The sequence below is a fragment of the Mercenaria mercenaria genome, chromosome 18 (genome assembly GCF_021730395.1).
Source record: "Mercenaria mercenaria strain notata chromosome 18, MADL_Memer_1, whole genome shotgun sequence".
Taxonomy (NCBI): Eukaryota; Metazoa; Mollusca; class Bivalvia; order Venerida; family Veneridae; genus Mercenaria; species Mercenaria mercenaria.
This window is the reverse complement of record NC_069378.1, coordinates 62743064-62764579: the sequence shown is the minus strand read 5'-3', so window position 1 is coordinate 62764579 and position 21516 is coordinate 62743064. Positions and strand designations below refer to the sequence as shown.

Sequence of the window (21516 nt, the reverse complement as noted above, 5' to 3'; positions counted from 1 at the left end):
TAGTCAAAAATGCACATTTTCACCTTGTGACACGCCTAGCTCAAATAGTATTTGATATAAATTGATGAAACCTTGCATGAGTCTTAATCATGATATAAACTTGCGCACCTCCTATTTTTGATCTGCCATGTCGGCTTAAGATACTTCTCTGTTGTGTTGGCACAGAGTTCATGAAGGAATCTAAATGTTTATGTGAAAGTGAAAAAAAAATTAATGTCGATGCTGAGTTTCGAACCCACACGGCAAAAATCTGTTGAACATGGACTGTATGCTTTACCACTGAGCTAATTTGTGATTGGTACAAAGTCTAGAAATATTTAGATTGTAACATGTTAGAAAAATGTTGAATTCCCTATGTTCCATTTTAATCTATTTATAGTCATGTTTGTAAATATCAAGTTATCGTTGGGGCATAGTATTTCAGTAAGTATAATGTAATGGATCATCGCGTGTGCAATGAATTCACGTAACGTTATGTTTCGGCTATAGACAGCATTACTGTTTGGTAAATTTTATCTTATTTAAAATCTGACCTAATTTGAAAACAAAATGAAATTTTTGGAAAGTCTAAATTTAACTTTATCAAAACTCAAAACTTTGACAAAAGATTTAACAAAAATCATTTGGATTAATAAGGCAGCAAGTAGGTATACTGTATTTTAAAAGTAAAAGGAAGTTATTTGTTAAGATTATACACTTTTTAAAATATTTGTGAACTTCCTTGTTGTTTTAAGCATTCTTTCGAAAAAAGCAGATATGATATTGATATAAACTTGATATTTACAATGGTTATTTACTTGTTGAAGAAATAATATTTCGTGATAAAAGAATCAAGTAACATGCTTTTTCAGTTGAAAAGTAGGTTTTTTTTATTCATTTTTCTTAATCTATTTTTAATAAACACTTTCTTTTGGTAAATTTGAAGTTAGTGTAATATTCACAAAACAACCAGACGTTATAGAACAATCATATACCGGTACATTGAACTTAATCTACCTAATAAAAAGTGAAATTAGATAGCACAAACTTGAATTATGTGAACCTATCACCAAGTGAAAATTTCTAAGAATCGGAATTACAGTTGTTTGAAGTGATAGTGATACAGGATAGGTTCTCAGTCTATGTTGATATCCAACTAGTGTTTAGTGCTGGATGATGCTATTTTCAGCTTGTAAGCAGGGTAGGTTAATATTGTACCTGTTGTAGACTTGAATGGAAAGATGTTGTTTCATTCATTCCAAGTTGGAACTTTAATTTGACTAGCAAAATTTCGGATTTTACATTTCAGAGTCATGTACAATTACATCATGATTGCTCTTCATGACTGAACAATGAAATAGTTCATAACAAATATGAGAGGTCATATAACAAAAGGGTCATACACTTTGACTGTCTAAGAGCATACGGTACAAAATATATTCTAAAGAGAAAATTCACTCAAGGCGAGTCTTACATATAAGAAATGAATGTTACTAATAGGTGTAAAATGCTCATGCAGTATGGTAATTTTTTTTGACTTTCCAGATTTTCATGAAAGCTAGTTAAATATGAAAATAAGAAAAACATTTTAACAAAATGCGTGTTAAATAGATATGGGTAATATCTGCCTTTGGAACCACGACAAGTTAAAGTACATCACAACAAGTCTTCGCAATATTTTATGTTCCTTCAAATGTTATTCCAGACCAAAGAGAATCATTTTCGAGGCTTACAGAATAGTTTTCGAAGTATGTCATCTGAGATGGAAGTCAACAATGAATTTGGTGGAGAAACCGGCCAGTCAGACCTAACACTGGTTGTCGAGGATCATAAAATACCTGTGCTTAAAGCCGTTCTGTGTATTGCTTCACCTGTGTTCCGTGCCATGCTTGAAAGTGACTTTCAAGAGAAGTCGAAGAGAGAAATACCATTGCCTGGGAAGAGTTATGAGGACTTTGTAGAGTTCCTCAAATGTATTTATCCTGACAAGATGAAGAAAATAACAGGTATGGTAACTTAGTAGTATAAGAACTGTTTATTTTGGCGTTATTTGGCCCCACCTGACCCCTTACCCCTTTTTTAAAAATTCAACACCGGCCAATTCAAATTTAAAAAATCCAAAACCAGCCAGTCTTTAAGAGAAACAGAGTTTCTATCTCAAAATACTAACTCGGCGTATTTGTACCCATTGAAAAAACATATATTTTATATAAAATATATTTCATTTAAAACACTAAGAAACAATTTTCAATAGAAGTGCCCTTATTGGTAAACACAACGCATTAGATTTTTACTACACCTGTTCATTCATAAAGCGTAGCAAATATTGGCCCAGACAAAGAGAGAGTTTATCGCGCGAAGTGACAATCGATATGCTAGATTATTCTTTACAAATGTCTGGACGTAAATAAACAAATAAGCTTGTATTGTTGGATATACAACGGAAATAAAGGTTCACCTGAAGTTTACTTTAACTGAAGACAAATGTGTTGAAAGCATTAAAAATTTGGACAAGCAAATATACCTGGGAATATCTCTTTTAGTACAATGAGAAATGTTCCACGCTGCGGGGGGTTATCGATTTCTCACCAGTGAGAATTACTATTTAAGCTAAGCCATGTAGAGTTTTGTCCCTTTGACCAATGGACTTACACTGGTAATAATGATATTGGTTTCTCTCTAGTGAGAAATGATTGACAGCTAGTATTGATTGCCATTTCTCTCTTGTGAGAAATGATTGACAGCTAGTATTGATTGTCACTTCGTGCGGTAAACTCTCTCTTTGTAACATGATCAAAGCTACCAGCCACACAGATTCGTACTTCAGTCGGACAACTTTCACAACTTCATAAGATTAATTTATCTTTAATATTCCAAGTATTTGATTAATTATACTTGAAACACCCCGCTAGTTCATAGCTCAATCGGTTAGATGGAACGAAATAGTTTTTATTACCGCCGCGGCCAGGGGTTCGATTCCAGGACCAGGAGGTTTTTTTCTTTCGTTTTTTTTGGTAAAAGTGGGGTTTTTTTTAATAATTTTAAATACATATAATATAAATGAACCAAAAACAAATATATTGTGTAAAAGAAAGGAAATTTACTGATAGTATAAATCTTCAATATGTTACAACAAAAAATGGTAGACTTATGTTAAGAGCTCAATGTGCATCCTGTGGTAATATAAAAACACAATTTGTTAAACGCTCTGGAGGTGCAATTGATATTCATAAAGCAATGTTACCTTTATTACCTAAGAAAGGTCTTCTTTTGCCAGGATTTAACTATTGCGGGCCCGGAAACGCTTTAGATAATGGACAACCCATAAATGAACTAGATGCAGTATGTAGAGATCATGATATCTGTTACAGTTCAAAAGTAAGTAAACAAAAATGCGATAAGCAAATGCTTTCCGACCTAAATAACACTAAATCAAAAACATTTGGGGAAAAGATTGCAAAACATTTAGTTGTGAAACCTATAATTAAAACGAAATACAAACTTGGGCTGGGACAGGAACAACAGTTCCCTATGGGCTTAACACCCAGACAAAAACGAAAGTCAAAAAACGGGAAAAGGGGGTATACTCTACCCCCGAAATAAATTGGAGTGATGAATTAGCAGAAGAATTACACAAACCAATTAAAAGAAAATTTAGGAAACGAAGAGTGATTGTCAATGATATTGATGATACTTGGTCTGCCGATTTAGTTGATATGCAAGCTTTTTCAAAATATAATAAAGGAGTAAAGTACTTGTTAACCGTTATTGATATGTTCAGTAAATATGCTTGGGTTATTCCATTAAAGAATAAAACCGGAGAATCTGTTACTGAAGCATTTGAAAAAATAATTTCAGAAGGTAGAATTCAGGGACAAAAGTCCCCGAAGACTGCAAGGATTCCACAAAATTTATGGGTAGATGAAGGAAAAGAATTTTATAATAAAAAGTTTGAATCATTTTTGAATAAATATAAAATTAACATGTACCATACATTTAATGAAGGTAAGGCTGTAGTAATCGAAAGATTTAATAGAAGTTTAAAAAGAATAATGTGGAAATATTTTACAGCAAATAATACTTATACTTATTTAGATAATTTACAAGAAATGGTTGATAAATATAACAAAACAAAACATTCTAGTATAAAAATGACACCAACCAAAGCCAGTAACAACTTAAATAAAGGTACTGTTTACTTTAACTTATATGGTAATTTAAAGGTACCAAAGAGCAAAGCAAAATTTAAAATTGGTGATCGAGTTCGTTTAAGCAAACTTAAAAGACATTTTGAAAAAGGATATACACCAAACTGGACAGAGGAAATATTTATAATTTATAAAATTAATAATACAAATCCAAGAACATACTCTATTAAAGATTTAAATAATGAAATAGTTCAAGGTTCATTTTACGAACAAGAACTTTTACCTACTACACAAGAAGTTTTTAGAATAGAAAAAGTTATTAGACGAGACTATAAGAAAAAACAAGCTTTAGTAAAATGGAAAGGTTACAATGAAAAATTTAATAGTTGGGTTCCGTTTAGTGAATTGGAAGAAATTTAAATTGAAAATATATTATATAAATGAGTAATAAAAATTTAATTTCTAATAATGGAATAGAAACAATAGATCAATTAATTATTCACCTAACTAAACTAGCTGCTGCTTACAGAAAAAGTTATAAATTTTGTGGGAGAGTAAGTACTGGGTTATATATTACAACAAATCTCTTTAGTTGTTCAGCTGCATTAGCACTTGTTCCAGCTATTCCTATATTTGTAGCAGCTATTGGTGTTGTTCCATCAGTAATTACCATATTTATTAATAGACTAAAACTTAACGACAAGAAAGCTATTTTAAAATTACATCACCACAAAATAAAACAACTAATAACAAAAGCACGGATTGCGGCTTTAGCTGTTCATAACCCTAATGATCCTAGAAAAGAAGAAGAGAAAAAAGTTATTCAAGATATTTTTACAATACTGTTAGAAATGCAGAAAGAAAAAAATTATTTAATACCCTTTGAAAGATATATGAAAGAATTTAAACTTAACGGATATAAAAGTAAAAAAGAAGAAGAGTAGTATTAAATTTTACGTGTGTATTTTAAAGATTTTTTTCTATAAGTATATTATATATAGATGGTTAATAGAAAGGTAGATAGAATGATTATACCAAAATTATCTAGCACTTTAGGAGAAATAATGAATCCAGATAAAAATTCATATAAAAAAGTTCTTAAAAGAAGAAATGTTATTAAATCAAAACTTAATCAAATAGTTAGCAATGAATATAAAAATCATGTCATTGATAAATTACAAAATGTTATAGATCCTTATCTATTAGAAAGGAATTTATTTGAATGGGAATGTGGTTGTCTATTAACTGAAGAAGAAAATACTGAAAGGTTATGTGATTGTCCCAGACCAAATAATTATCGAAACAATCCTAAAAAAGTTATTGTAATCGATTGTGATACTAATGAAGAAAAAACATATAAAAGCAATTATGCAGCGTTCAAAGACCTCGGTATTAATTCTGGGTTAATAACAATGTGCTGCAAAGGAAAAAAACGAGTAAAATGTGGAATATAAAAAAATAATGGAAAAAGATATAAGTTTAAATATTTTATTTCTTATTAAATTTTATTTCTTTTTTAAATTTTTATTTTTTTTAATTTCTTTACGTGCGTTTTTTTCTTAGAGAATTTTTTTCTAAATATAATATATAGATGGAAATTGAGAGATCAAAAAAACAATATTATAAGAAATTTGAAATTAAAATTGAATATAAACAAGATCCAAAGAATCAATTATATTTAACTATAAACGACTCTTATGAAATACTTAAATCTGAACTTAAAACTTTAAAAGGTATAAAAATAAACGTTGTTTTAAAAATAACTTTTGCAAAAATGGATAAGGCTGATACAATATATAAATCAGCCTATTTCCAATCAAAGGCTTTAGAAGTTATTAACAAAAACGAAATAAAAAAAACTTTACGTCAAGCTTTTGATGAAATAATAAACAGAATCGGTAATTGGATTTCCGAAGGAAGCGGCTGGAGGATAGAGTCAGTTGATGCCCACTATTTAAATAGATACAAATATAATCCTTTAGCAGCTTCAAGTTATTTAGAATTACCAAAACCATTACAACACCCAATGAAAGGATTAATAAATATAAAGAATGATGATAACGAATGTTTTAGATGGTGTCATTTAGCTTTTAAATTTCCTGTTAAAAAAGATCCTCAAAAAATTTCAAAATATAAAAAACATATAAACGATCTTAATTATAAAGGAATAAAGTTTCCTGTCACGATAAATCAAATACCTAAAATAGAAGTTTTAAATAAAATTTCATTTAATGTATTTTGTTACGAAGAACCCAATGGAGTTTATCCACGGTACATATCAAAATATCATTATTCTGAAAGATGTGATATGTTGTTAATTAATAATGATGGACGCGAGTCCCTGGGAGCTGAAAGCTCACATAAAAAATCACATTATGTTTGGATTAAAGACTTTAATAGATTAATGAATAACAAAACAAAAAATACAAACAGGAAATATTTCTGTAAAAGTTGTTTACAACATTTCACTCAAGAAAGAATATTAAATGAACATATTCCAAATTGTTTAGCTATCAATGGTGTTCAAGGTGTTAAAATGCCACCAGAAGGTAGTAAAGTAGAATTTAAAAATTACCATAAAGGTTTAGAAGTACCTTTTGTAATTTATGCTGATTTTGAAGCAATAACTAAAAAAGTTTCAGGTGCTCAGCCAAACCCAGATTCTTCATTTACTGAAGAATATCAAAATCACATCGACTGCGGATATGGTTATAAAGTCGTCTGTTGCTATGATGACAAATATACTAAACCAACCCAGGTCTACAGAGACCTAATGCAGTATATAAATTTATAGAAAAAATGCTCGAGGAAGAAGAGAATTGTAAAGAAATATTTAGAGATAATTTTAATAAAGATTTAAGAATGTCTAAAAAAGACGAAATTGTATTTAAAAAGCAGAAATCTTGCCACATCTGTGGAAAAGAATACACAAAAGATTCAATAAAAGTCCGGGATCACTGTCATATAACTGGAAAATTTAGAGGAAGCGCTCACTCAGAGTGTAATATTAATTTTAGACTAACGCATAAAATTCCTGTTGTTTTTCATAATTTAAGAGGATATGATTCTCATTTTATTATGCAGCAAATAGGGAAATTCAAAAAAAAAATTAATGTTATTCCTAACAATATGGAAAGATATATGGCATTTATGATAAGTGATTTAATTTTTATTGACAGTTTTCAATTTATGTCACAGTCATTGGATAACTTAGTAAAAAACATCCCAGATTTTAAATATCTTCTGGAAGAATTTCCTAAAAATAAACTTAATTTATTAAAAACAAAAGGTGTTTATCCATATGATTACATGGATTCATTTAAAAAATTTAAAGAAACAAAATTACCATCAAAAGAAGAGTTTTATTCTTCGTTAAACGAAACACATATTTCTGACGAAGAATATGAACATGCAAAAAATATCTGGAAAAAATTTAAAATAAAAACAATGGGTGAATACCATGATTTATATTTAAAAACAGACGTACTGCTTCTAACAGACGTCTTTGAAAATTTCAGAAAAATATGCATTGAATATTATAAATTAGATCCATGTCATTATTTTAGTAGTCCTGGGTTAGCCTGGGATGCTATGTTAAAAATGACTAAAACAAAATTAGATTTAATATCAGATATTGATATGTATCTATTTATTGAAAAAGGCCTTAGGGGTGGAATTAGCTATATAGCCAATCGCTATAGTAAAGCTAATAATAAATATATAAAAAATTATAATAGCGAAGCTAAAAGTAAATACATAATGTACCTTGACGCTAATAATTTATATGGTTGGGCCATGTCTCAGTCTTTACCCACAGGTAACTTTAAATGGACAACCGAAAAACAATTTAAGAAATTAATAGCAAAGGGTAAAAGTAATTTTATAGTTGAGTGTGATTTGGAATATCCAGAGGAATTATGGGATTCTCATAATGATTACCCATTAGCCCCTGAAAAAATTAAAATACCAGATGAATGGTTGTCTGGTTACAGTAAAAATATTAAAGAAAAATTTAAAATTGGAAATAGTGATGTAAAAAAACTAGTTCCAACTTTAAGAAAAAAAAATAATTACGTGTTACATTACAGAAACCTAGAACTGTATACTCAGTTGGGTTTAAAAGTAACAAAAATACATAAAATATTAACCTTTGATGAAAGTCCTTGGTTAAAAAAATATATAAATTTTAATACTCAAAAAAGATCTGAGTCAAAAAATTCTTTTGAAAAGGACTTTTTTAAGTTAATGAATAACTCTGTATTCGGTAAGACTATGGAGAATTTACGCAAGAGGGTTAATATTAAGCTGACCCATGATGAAAATATTTTATTGAAGTATATAGCAAAACCTTCATTTATTAGTTCAACGATGTTTAACAAGAATTTATTTGGTATTCATAGAATAAAAGAAAGTTTGTTATTAAACAGACCTTCTTATGTTGGAATGTGTATATTAGATTTATCTAAATATCTAATGTACGATTTCCATTACAATTATATAAAAGAAAAATATAATGAATCAGCGAAGTTATTATTTACTGATACTGATTCATTGTGTTATGAAATAAAAACTAAAGATGTCTACAAAGACTTTTATAAAGATAAAGAGCTGTTTGATAACAGTGATTATCAAATTAATTCAAAATTTTATTTCAATGAAAATAAAAAAGTCATTGGAAAATTTAAAGATGAGGCTGCCGGTACTCCGATAACCGAATTTGTTGGATTACGGAGTAAAATGTATTCTTATTTATTAGAGGACTCTTGTGAGCATAAAGCTCAGATTAATATAAAAAAATGTAAGGGTATAAAAAAGAGTGTTGTGAAAAACACACTTACCCACAAAAATTATAAAGATACTTTGTTTAACTCAACACAAAGTATGCATAAATTTAAAGTTATAAGATCAAAAAAACATAATGTTTCTAGTTATGTTATAAATAAAACGTCGTTATCATGTTACGACGATAAAAGATTTATTCTTAAGGATGGGATTACTACCCAAGCCTATAAATAAAAAAAAGATTTATACATCATTACGGTGTAATTTTTTAAGCATCTTTATGATGTGATTTTAGAAAGAACATAGTTTCTTATTTTTTAAAACATCTTTATGATGTGATTTTTGATTTTTTAAGCATCTTTATGATTTAATTTTAATTTTAGAAAGAACATAGTTTCTTATTTTTAAAACATCTTTATGATGTGATTTTTGATTTTTTAAGCATCTTTATGATTTAATTTTAATTTTAGAAAGAACATAGTTTCTTATTTTTAAAACATCTTTATGATGTGATTTTTTATGATTGTTTTCCACTATCAGTATCTTCAGTATAACATGTTAAAAACAATGGAGGTTTTCTTATTATTTGTCTTTCTATTTTACTTACTTTTTCATTTATATTATTAAATATTCCCATTATATTAATTATTCCAGTTAAATAAAAATACAGTAATTAATTAAAGTTTTTAATTCAAAAGTATACTTTCTATATAATTTACATATTCCTCCAATATGTAGAATTTGATATAACTATCCGTTAAAAGTGTAAATGATACTTCTGTGGATGTTGAATCGTCATAAGGATGAATGTCAAACATTGTATTTTCTGCTAAATAAATTTTAATTTTTTTTGATAACTAAATATACCGATATAGCCGGGTCCAACTCCACTTATCTCGGGTGTTATATTTACACTCCCACCGGGAAATTTACCTGTAAAACCATCTTGCCACCACCTAAAAAGAAAATGTGATATTCGACATTTTTTCGTCTGTTCAAACGACGTCAAATAAAACTTAATATCTATTATATAAATTCCATGTGTTTTGACTAAAAACACATTTTTTAATAGTACATCCGGTACAGCTAGTTTATATTCTTGGTTTGTGTTTATAAAATCTATATGATCTACAATATTTTCATGTACCAAATTAAATGTATTAAAATATCCCTGACCACCTTTATATATATTTTCATATAATGAATATATCCAGACACCGTGGCGATCAAAATACTTTTTCATTTTTATATATGAATATGTTGTAAAGGAATCTGGTTCTTCTTTACTATAACCGCTGTTATATTCAAAAAGAAACACTTCACGTCTTGCTTTTTCCAGTTCAGATTTATATTCTACAAATTTATTTCCATGTTTGAGAATTACTTCAGCTAAATCATCAAGTCGTTTTGTTGTAGCAACTTCAGAAGCAGACAAATTGTCAACAACACCTTTTGTTCTGGCTAATTGTGTTTCTTGTTTTAAGAAAACATTTTTTACTTTTGTAATTTCTTCTGCATTAGTAGAAATTGCTTGGGTATTAGCAGTAATTGATTCTCCTTGTTTAGTTGATTTTTCAACTACAGAGTCCAGATCATTTATTATTTTTTTAATTTTATCATTAAATTCGTTGATATCTTTTTGTAATATTTCTGTAAGTGTACTTAATTCCGCATACTTTAAATTATGACGCGTGTCAACAGTACTAATCAAGATCCGGAGTTGTTTCTTAAAATTTTCTAGCCGATCATTAATTATATTAATTGCTTCTCCTTGTTTAGTTGATTTTTCAACTACAAGGTCCAGTTCATTTTTATGTTCTTCAACTTTAACATTAAACTGCGTTATATCTTCTTGTAATTTTTTTGTAATATTACTTAAGTCTGCATACTTTAAATTGTGACGTGTATCAACAGTACTAATCCAAATTCGAATTTGTTTTTTAAAGTCATCTATTTTAGAATTAAACTCTTTTTTAAGGTTATCTAATGTTGTGTCATGATCATCACCTCTTTGTGAAGCTGCTTTTTCCAGTTCAGATTTATATTCTGCAAGTTTATTTGAAATTAATTCTAATAAATCTTTATGCTTATTTTCAGTTTCAGTATTTAGTTTATTTATTTCTGTTCTGATTTCTAACTGATACATATTTTGTAACTTTTTCTCGGCTTCAATAATCTTGTCTTTCAGTTCTTCATGTTTAATCATACTATCTTTTAATTCTTGAATTTGAGTGAATAAAATGTTTAAATTGACTCGAAATACTTCTTTTATGTTTTCATCTGTCAAATCAGATTTCTCTTCAAGTTCTTTAATAGAATCAACCATAGCTTTCATTTCTTTTTCAATTTTATCTTGTAATTCAACTATTAATAACGAATTCTTTTTAAAACCTTTTGTTAATTCTTCAATATTCTTTACTTCTGCTTCTAGTGTTTGTTTTATACTTTTAACATCTTCAAGATCATAGTCATCTATTACACTTTGAACTTTTTTAAACATAAACCGTCTTGAAACTGCATCATTGGGTTTATCTGGATTTCCTAGGTTTATAAGGTTATTACCTCCCATATCTAATGCTCTGTTCATTGTGTTATCAAGTTCCTTATTTCTGTGAAGATATGATTCCGATTCTTTTTTAAGTTTTTTGAATTGTTTTTTAGTAGCATAATCACTTAAATCAATATCAAATTTAACTTTACTTATACTGTCAGGTTGATTAATTTGTTTTACATCATTAAAAACTCCCATCTATATAATTCCTGTAAAGTTTTTTCTTAAAAACTTCCTTGGTTTGTCAATATATAAGAAATCATATTTTTGATTTGTTGCATTAGCAAAAGAGTTAGGGTTAATATTTTGTTCATTACAAATCATATCATTTTCCCGTTTACTTGGACTTTCAAATAAAATATAATGTGAACAGTTAATCCGAATATCTTTTGGTGTTTTATAATAAGACTGACTTAAATAAATAACACAACAGTTTTTGTGACGTCCTTGAATGACGTATTTTGTTATTTCGTTCTGAACCTTTTTATCTTCACATACAAAATCATCAAATATTACTACTTTTTGGTTTTCTGGTTCAAGATTTTCACAGGGTTCAATTTGGCCAGAATCAGCTGAATATTCAAGTATTTCGTTTGGATCTATTTTATTTTTTTCTGCAATTTCATTAAAAAGTTTAATTAAATCCTGATATTTAGATTGTTCTAGGTTTTTAGCATATAAGTATAATTTATCATAATATATAAGAGGTTTACGTATCATATGCATTAATGTATTTGTTTTTCCAGATCCAGAAGATCCACATATTAACATTCTAAAACATGAATCTGGCATAAAAGGATAAAGTTGTTTAAAGTTATTGGATTTATTACTTTTTTTATCATAATTTGGAATTTCCATTTATATATAATAATACATTATTTACATTATCTTACATTATCTTACATTATTTTACATTATCTTACATTATTATATAAATGCAATCAAAACTTAATGAAATGAGAATAAGAAAAAACTTAGTCGGGCAAAAGATGAGGGCTCTTAGAGAAGAAATAATGAAAGAAAAAATTAGAAAAGCTACAAATCGTGATATGTACACTGAAATTTATAAACCAATTACTGAAGGAATAGAAAGTCAAAAAGAAAAATTATCAAGTCAGTTAAAAGCATTACCTGGAATTAAGGAGCAATTAGCGTTACTAGGTGATGAAATGAAAGACATACAAACATATCAAGGTTTACCACAGCTATTCCAAGAACGGCCATCAATTAAAGAGTCTTCTGAAGATGATGAGTTTGAAAACATTGAAGAATTTAAGGAAAATTTAGATGCAGATATCAAGGAAAATGTGTTTTTTGATTATGGGTTGCCTAAATTAACATATTTAGCATATAACAAAAATAAAAATGATTGGATAGAACAGAGAAAATATGTTACTGATTTATTAAAGAAAACTACTCGTAAAATAAATGAACACAAAGAAGAAAATCCAGATGAAATGGTTGAATTTACAGATGCAGAACCTATGGCTGCAGGTGAGTATGTTTCGGAGTTAAAAAAAGACAGAGAAAATCTTAAAAGATACGGTGATCGCTTATCAAGAATTATAAAGAGTCAGTGGTATTCGGAAAGGGAATAAGATATCATAATCAAAAACAAAGTTTTCTTAAAGAACCGAAGGTTCTGAATCCATATAAAGTTTCACCAAATGGACATTATGGTAATTTAATTATTAACTTAAATAAACTTTATGGTCAAAATAAATTAATTGCTAAAGATAGAATAACTGGAAAAGAAGTAATAAACACTAAAGTAGATAATGATTTAATTGATTTGATTAATAAAAGATATAACAATAATAAAAAACATTCAATTCATTCTAGAAAAATATTTAAAGAATTAACAGAAAAATCAGGATTGCCTGTCAATAAAAGATCTATGAAATTTAAAAAAGTAATTAGGGGACAGGGTTATGACGTTTGTCCATGTAATCCAAAAGAATTGGTTAATGACTTGGAGTTAATTTGTGGTTCAATTGATGCTGGAAATAATAATGAAGAACTAAAAAATGAAGGTATTAGAATAATTGATGAACTATTAAAAATGAATTCACTCTTACCAAAACAACATGAAATGTTATATAAAAAATATTTTTCTTAAATATATAAATGGAACAAAAAATAGTATTAAGTTCTGAAACAGTTAAAGATGATAAAAATACTCCGAGTGATTTTACAATCAGATTTGGTCGTTCTTTAATTTTAGATAAAAATAAAACTTATGCTGTTGGTTTGGATAGTATTAACACTATGACTTATTCTTGGCATAATATTAGTGATGAATATGATAATAAAAGAATTCGTTATAATAATGGTAAGGATTGGAAAGATATTATATTTACAAATGGTTCTTACAGTTACACTGATATTAATAATTACATAAGGGAAACATTAATAAGTAATGATGATTATGAATTTGATAAATCAGACATTGCTCCAATAAGTTTGGAATTTGATTTAAGTAGTTTTAAGATTTTGATTTCAATTAAAGATAATTTTATGTTGGATTTAAGAATGTCAAATTTTTATACATTGCTTGGATTTGAGAAAAAAGCATTGAGAAATACTGAATGGGGAACTACAACACCAAATATAACTAACTCTGTGGATACAATTTATATTCATTGTGATCTTATTGATAATTCACTTGTTGATGGTAATTTCAGTGATATTATCTATGCTTTAAGTACTGCAGATTTAACAAGAGCTTATCCATTTACAAAAGAACCACAAAGAGTTGGATATTCTGAAATTAATAAATATATTATAAATTCAATTAGAATATATATTACAGATGTATTTGGTAGAATAATTAATTTTAATGAAGTTGAAACAAGTTTTACACTAATTTTAAAAGAAATATAAATTTTAGTTTTATATAATGTACAAAAAAGTTTATGATAAAAATAAAGGAATATTTATTTATGTTGATGCTCACACGGGAAAAGAAATTATACGCGGAACAGGTATCTTTGACACTTTAACTAAATTGTTTTCAAGTGGAGTTGCATCTTCAATTAGCACAGCCGGAAAAAAAGCTTTGGAAACAGCAGGAAAAGCAGCACTTGAAAGTGGAACAAAAAAGATTGGAACGGAAGTTGGAAATTTAGCTGCTAATAAAATTGTTGAAAAATTTAAAAAGAAACCTGCTCCGGCAGTTGGTGATTTAATTGTTAAGGAATTACAAGAAAAGAATAACAGTAAAAATAGTAAGGAGGAGGAGGATATTAATATAAGATTAAATAGATTATTGTCAGGATCGGGGACGCGTAAACGTATTAACAGATTAATTTATAAAAAATAAAATAATATATAATATATACATGTTTAGAACAAAACAATATTGTGAAAGATACGAACTAACTCCTATTCAATTAGATACAGCTTTAATATCTGTCTTGGGAGTTAATGTTAAGCAACAAAAAAACGGATATCACTTTACAATTAATGATAGAAGCTCATATTTTGATTGGTTTAATGGTTATTTTGAAGTAAGTTTTAAAGTAAATAAGCTTGGCGGTAATAATTATGCTGATGGAGATCAAATTGCTTTAATTAATAATGCAGCTTCATTAATTGATCAGTTAGTGGTTAAACAAAATGGAAAAATTGTTTATGATTGTAACAATTTATATAAGGTAGTAAATGTAAAGAATCTGGTTGAACTATCTAATGATTATGCAGAATCAACTGGAACAAACGAATATATTTATTTAGATACTACTGCTACTGCTGCTGCTGATGATAATAAAGGTTTTGCTTTTAGAAAAGGATTAATCCTGGGTAATAAAGAGGTAAATGTTAAGATTCCATTAAATAATTATTCATTTTTTCAGGGTTTAGAAACTAATATTATACCTCCAAGTCAAATTCAAATAACACTGCAGTTGACAGATGATGATGAATTAATTTTTAGAGCTGGCGGAGACCCAGGTAGGGTAATTGTAACAAAATTAATTCTATGGGTTCCACGTTTAATTTTCAATGAATTTGGACTTAATCTAATTTCTGAAAGATTTACAAAAGCAAGATGGTCATACCTTCGGGAAATGGTAACACAATCAACTGATACACAACAGATTAATACAACTTTTAGAATAACGGCTGGTGTAACAAAACCACAACATGTATTTGTTTATTTACAACGACCTGACAAAAGTAATAATCAAGAAATGAATCCACTTTTATTAGATACATTTAAACTAAATGCTGATAATAATGATTGCACTTTGAGTTCTTGTCGTCTTGAAGTTGGTAATGGTGTTTTTTATCCAGAAACAGAATACACAAGTATATCAAGAATATATGACGATGTAATTAATTATTATTATAAACAAAATAACAAAACTACTGGAAGTCTCTTAAATAGATTTAATTTTCAAAGTTTGTATGGATTTATTCATTTTAACTTAGAATATAAAAAGGAAGTAATAACAGAAGATCCTAAACAAATTACATTAACAGTTAAAATAAATACACTTCCCACTGCAAGATATCGTATTTACGCAATTGTATTGTATGAGGAAACAGTTGAAATAAATACTATTGGAAATGAACTTGTTATTGTTTAAATAAAATAAAATTAAAATTAAATAAAATTAAAATAAATATAAAGTATATAATGTCATCAAATTATATTGAATATAAAGTTAATCTTACAGATGGACAAAAGAAAAATTTAGCACAGGCTTATAATAATAAAACTCCATATACTTTTAGATTAAAATATGAACAATTGCATGGAAACTTTCCTTTACTTTTGACAAAGACACAGATTAATCAAATTAAAAAAGCTGCCACAAATAGGAAGGGGTTAGAAATTACAATTTCAAAAAAACAGATGTCCAGTCAAGGTCAAAATGGTGGATTTTTAGGAGCTTTAGCTGGTTTGTTAGGAAAAACAATTCTTCCAATGGCAGCAAAAATAGCTCCAAAAATATTAGCCCCTCTAGGTATCGGTGCTTTATCAGGACTTGCCAGTACCGGTGTCAGTAAGTTACTTGGAAATGGTATGATTTCAGTAGCTAATGATAAGAGAAATATGATAATACCATATATTACACCTAATCAAAAAAGGCAACTATTAGGCTATGGAGTGATTAAATTAACACAAAAACAAAAACAAGACGGCGGGTTTTTAGGCATGTTGGCTGCTAGTCTTGGAATACCTTTAATTACATCTTTGTTAAGTGGTAAGGGATATGGTCAGGGTATACAGATTGATTCTCAACGGAGACCGTACAGACGAATTCCCATATTAAAAAAAAAAAAAAATTTATAAACAAACCAATTTCTAACTTTGAAATAGAACAATGGGTAAAACAATTAAAAATTAAAAACTTTAGGGGTGTATTTAGTAGAAATAATTTACTAAAATTAAAAATAAATGATGAGTGTGGAATAATCAATTTAGATGACTCTGTTGGACCTGGAACACATTGGGTTTGTTATTTAAATAATATGTATTTCGATCCATTTGGGCTTCCTCCACCAAAGGAGGTAATTAAATATTTACCAAATATAAAATACAATAATGTTCAATATCAAGACAAAACAAGTACACTCTGTGGTTACTATTGTTTATTTTTCATAAAAATGTTACAAGATAAAGTACCGTTGTATGATTTATTGTATAAAATACTAAAAGTTAACAATCAAAGAGCAAACGAACAAACAATTATAAATTATTTTAATAGGTTTTAAATTGTTGTTTAAAAAAATATACGTTTTAATTAAAAAGTCGTTTTTAAAAAAAATATAATTTATAAAAATTGTTGATTTTAAATTAAAAAGTTGTTTTTAAAAAAAATAATTTATAAAAATTGTTTCTTAGTGTTTTAAATGAAATATATTTTATATAAAATATATGTTTTTTCAATGGGTACAAATACGCCGAGTTAGTATTTTGAGATAGAAACTCTGTTTCTCTTAAAGACTGGCTGGTTTTGGATTTTTTAAATTTGAATTGGCCGGTGTTGAATTTTTAAAAAAGGGGTAAGGGGTCAGGTGGGGCCAAATAACGCCAAAATAAACAGTTCTTATACTACTTAACTTTACTTGTAAACTATTGTAAAGAATATAAGGGTCACGATGGCACTAACTTGCTTATCTGAGTACCATTACTCTTTGTGGTGAAGAACACTTAGATCAATTTTATCAACTGTGTACTTAGATTGTGGTAGATTTGTCAAACTGTACAGTTGCAGCAATCAGTGTGTTGTTGTTTTTTTAGCATGTGCGTGTGCGCGCGCGCGTGTGTGGTGTGGTAGTTGAGCAAATTTTAGCACAGGCATTGCCAAAAGGTGCAGCCAGACAAATGCTTTTACTTTGTGTTAAAAGCAAAAAGGGTTTTGCACATTTCAGTAGCTATCTTAGTATCTCAGTCATTCTGCTATCAATCCACTTGCCATTGGTTGCATTTTATGCTTTCAAGAGTATAATTTTATAAAATGCACCATTCTTGCATTTGTTATAAATATCTTCAAGGGGAAGTAAATCAAATGTGATGTTAAAATATTGTTAAAGCAAGATCAGAGAAGCTTACTTTTTCAAAGCCCAAGATTTTGCTGATGATTTAATATGATTGACATAATCCTTAGCAATATCATCCAAACCCTATTTCATTAATATTTTTAGAAAAGAATGCCTACAAGCTACTGCCTTTAGCGCATGAATACGAGGTGAAGAAAATGGAAAAACGATGTCAAAAGGTGCTTATTCAAGCTGTAAGAAACAGCCATATGAAAAATGTTATGGAATTGTACAGACATATACATATGTCAGAGACATATCGTCTGGAGGAATTGAAGAAAATATGTATTTACCTAGCTTCTGAACATAATCTAGAACAGTTTAAAGTTGCCAGACAGACGTACCAAATATCGGATGCCAGCCATTACATGATTATTGAGCTAGCTTTGCGGAGACATGAGCTGGATAAACAGGACGAGGGATGTCTTTCTCTAAAAACCGAAGATGGTAAAGAACAAAGAGGTTTTCTTCGGTATGATGACATTGTCAAATTTTCACTTACAGGAAAGGTAAACTTGAATGAATCAGATACAGCAAGGACTTTGAGAGCATTGCGACTTTCAGAGCGATTCAAAATCACCACCAATGAAACTGATGTCAAATCAAGAATGATAAGAAAACTGCAAAATGATAGTACCAAAACTCCTGACAATGATCCACATAAGGAAGAATTTGACCTGCTCCCTGAAAGGATCAAAATTGCTTTAAAAAATAAATAAACATTAATTAGTTTGCCTAGATAAGATGTTGGTGAAAAATACCAAAAACACATTTCAATTTATAATCTTATTTCTAAATTAAAGGTATTTGTAAAACATACAGCCTCATGTAATGCGATTCCCAGGCTACCGGGAAAGTATTTTGAGTTTTAGACCTAAAAAGTAGGTTATCAACTTATCTGAGGTACACATTCTACAAAGTTTGAAGGCAATAGGCCCAAGCCTTCTCAAGTTATTCATCAGAAACCATTTTGCATCGAAATGTTACTGTTACCTTGTCCCATGAGGTATCGACCCAGCAAAACATATACTCACCACAAGCAACCATCGCACAAATTTTGGCAGTCGTTAGCTAAAAGATGCTTCAGATATTGACCAGAAAAATGTTTTCAGATTCAAAGTCACTGTGACCATGATCTTTGATTTGTTGACCCAAACAAACATTAAGGGTCATCTGTTGACCACATGCGACACTTCTCTGTGAAGCTGACAAGAACTTTGGAGGACAGCAACACTTGACTATTCAAAAGCCTTGTCATTTAAAAGAAAATCAAACTAGAGCTATCACTAAATGTGATTAATATGATCACTAAATGTGATTAATGTGGCGCTTTGATACAGAAAAAATAAAACGTAGCGAACTTGGTCTTTGACCACCTACTGTGAACTTTACTTTGAACCTAATGACCTTGGATGTGCACTCTGCATGTCCTCATGATGATGTTAACAAATGATGTTAGTTTTATGAAAATACTTTCAGTGTTTAAGAAGATAGTAAGTTTTAATCTATTCCCAGAATAGTTTACTAAGTAACCAGCTTACATATTAAACCAAATCCAGAGGCCGACAAAGGTGAATGTGTGAGTGAAATAGCTCAACAACCTATTTCTTGAATATTAAGGCAACAAAGGAATAGACACAAGCATTATAAGTGTCCACGAGTATGACCTTGAACTATGACCTACTCACCAATAAGATATTAGGGATCATTTACTGACCACATACAATCATCCTTTGAAGTTTGAAGGTTGCACGAGTTTGAAGACTGTACACCAAGATGTCCTTTAATCATTAATCGGAAAATCATTTTCAGTCTCGAGGTCACTGTGACCTTGGCCTCTGTCCAATTGACCCGCAAAACGATAAGAGTTCTAATTGCCAAACATTTTCAATTATTGATTGGAAAGCTGTCTATCAACAGACAGACTGGCAGACAGACAAGGAGCAAAACTTTATATACCCCTTCTGGTTTGAACGGGGCATAAATATGAATACTATTTTGTTTTGATTTATTATTGACTAAAAACTTCCCCTTCAACACTCCCCCAACCATATTTCTACCCCGTTACCCCTTCCTCTTCCTCCATCTATATTTTGCACAAAATTAAAATGTACTAAGTAACCCGTCTCTAATATTTTCCTCTACAACTTCTTTTTGTTGTTGGCCTACTTTGCAAATGCGTGACTCTGAGTCTGTGTTTGTGGTGTTCTGTGCTCCTTATCTATTATCTTTTGTGTATATATTTATTTTATGCTAACTAATGAAATACTGTATTCTATCAGTTAAATATTTTCATATTTCATCACTCACACTGTGAAAATATGAAATCTATATTTTCACACTGTGAGAGATACAGCTCCACCCCCTCATTACATTGTGTATGAATTTTAAATTATTTGCTTAAAACACGATGAAAATTGTAGTCGCACTTTGTTCTATATAGTTTATTTCTCGATTCAAATTGTTTTACTTAACGAGAATTTCATAACGTTATGCAGCAAAAAATAAAATAAAATGGAACTTTATGTTGTATGCGTCTTTATAACGTCACAGCACGTCTGACGTCATGTCTGTTTACGCGCGTCTGTTTCCCGCGCTGAGATTAAAAATAGTTGCAAAATGCAAATTTCAACGTAATTGAGCATACAATAAAAAGAAAAGTTGTTTGTTTTCGTGAATATGGAATATATCTCACCTCGAAGTGAGAAAATTTTCACATTTTCACTCGCGCTACGCGCTCGTGAAAATATTTGAAATTTTCTCACTTCTCAGTGAGATATATTCCATATTCACTCAAAACAAACAAATATCCTCTATTTATTGTTAGCTGTTAAAGCAAACCATAGATGTTTCAGCTTTGTGCTTCTTAGTAGTATTCAATGTCAGTATCATCTTACTGAAGGAATGAATCAAAGTTTAGTTTTTATTTGTGTATGAATTATATTTGGCGTGTTCAGAGCGTGTAGAGGTCAAAACCATGTTTGGTTCCCGTTTAATGTTTTAATTTTCAGTCTTTGTTCAATACTGCATACTTATAAATTATCAAATCTCTACAAGACTGTGACTGTTTTGCTTTGTTTTTGTTGGTTTAACATCGCTCTGACACAGTTATAGGTCACATGGCGACTTTCTAGCTATCAAGGTGGAGGAAGACCCCAAGTGCCCCTCAGTGCATTATTAGTCCATACCGCTGGAACACCGGAGGGGACTAGGAATGCCCTTCGTCCATCTACAAATCTCGATCCTGAAGTTACTCAGAAAGTATTCGAGCTAGGTTCATAAAACTTTGTATGTAAATAGAAGGCAATATGTATATTGTGCATGTACAGAACTTATGCTTGCAGGCCGTATGTCAATGTCACTACTGAAGGTCAAGTAAAAATAGTTTTTGCTCCATAACGTATGTTCCCCATTGCACTTGACCCATTGTTGTCGGTCGAAGGTCAAGGTCACAATTGAAGGTTTAGTAAAATTCTTTCCGCTCCTTAACTTTTATGTGCATAGATG

General features: G+C 29.3%; 1 protein-coding gene across 1 annotated transcript; it reads left to right on the top strand.

Annotated features, from left to right (window-relative positions):
- Nucleotides 1-478: 478 nt before the first annotated feature.
- On the top strand, nucleotides 479-20534 carry LOC123538780 (BTB and MATH domain-containing protein 38-like). The gene is made up of 3 exons (XM_053530414.1): nucleotides 479-643; nucleotides 1685-1985; nucleotides 18115-20534. The coding sequence occupies exons 2-3, from the start codon at nucleotides 1730-1732 to the stop codon at nucleotides 18726-18728; spliced, it is 870 nt and encodes a 289-aa protein (XP_053386389.1). The 5' UTR covers nucleotides 479-643; nucleotides 1685-1729; the 3' UTR covers nucleotides 18729-20534.
- The last annotated feature ends 982 nt before the right edge of the window (nucleotides 20535-21516 follow it).

What these genes read in the sequence shown, in the direction of transcription:
- LOC123538780 (XM_053530414.1), top strand. Translation starts at nt 1,730, where the DNA reads ATGTCATCTGAGATGGAAGTCAACAATGAATTTGGTGGAGAAACCGGC. An exon ending in CAAGATGAAGAAAATAACAG is followed by an intron (nt 1,986 to 18,114) that starts GTATGGTAACTT and finishes TAATATTTTTAG; the next exon opens with AAAAGAATGCCTACAAGCTA.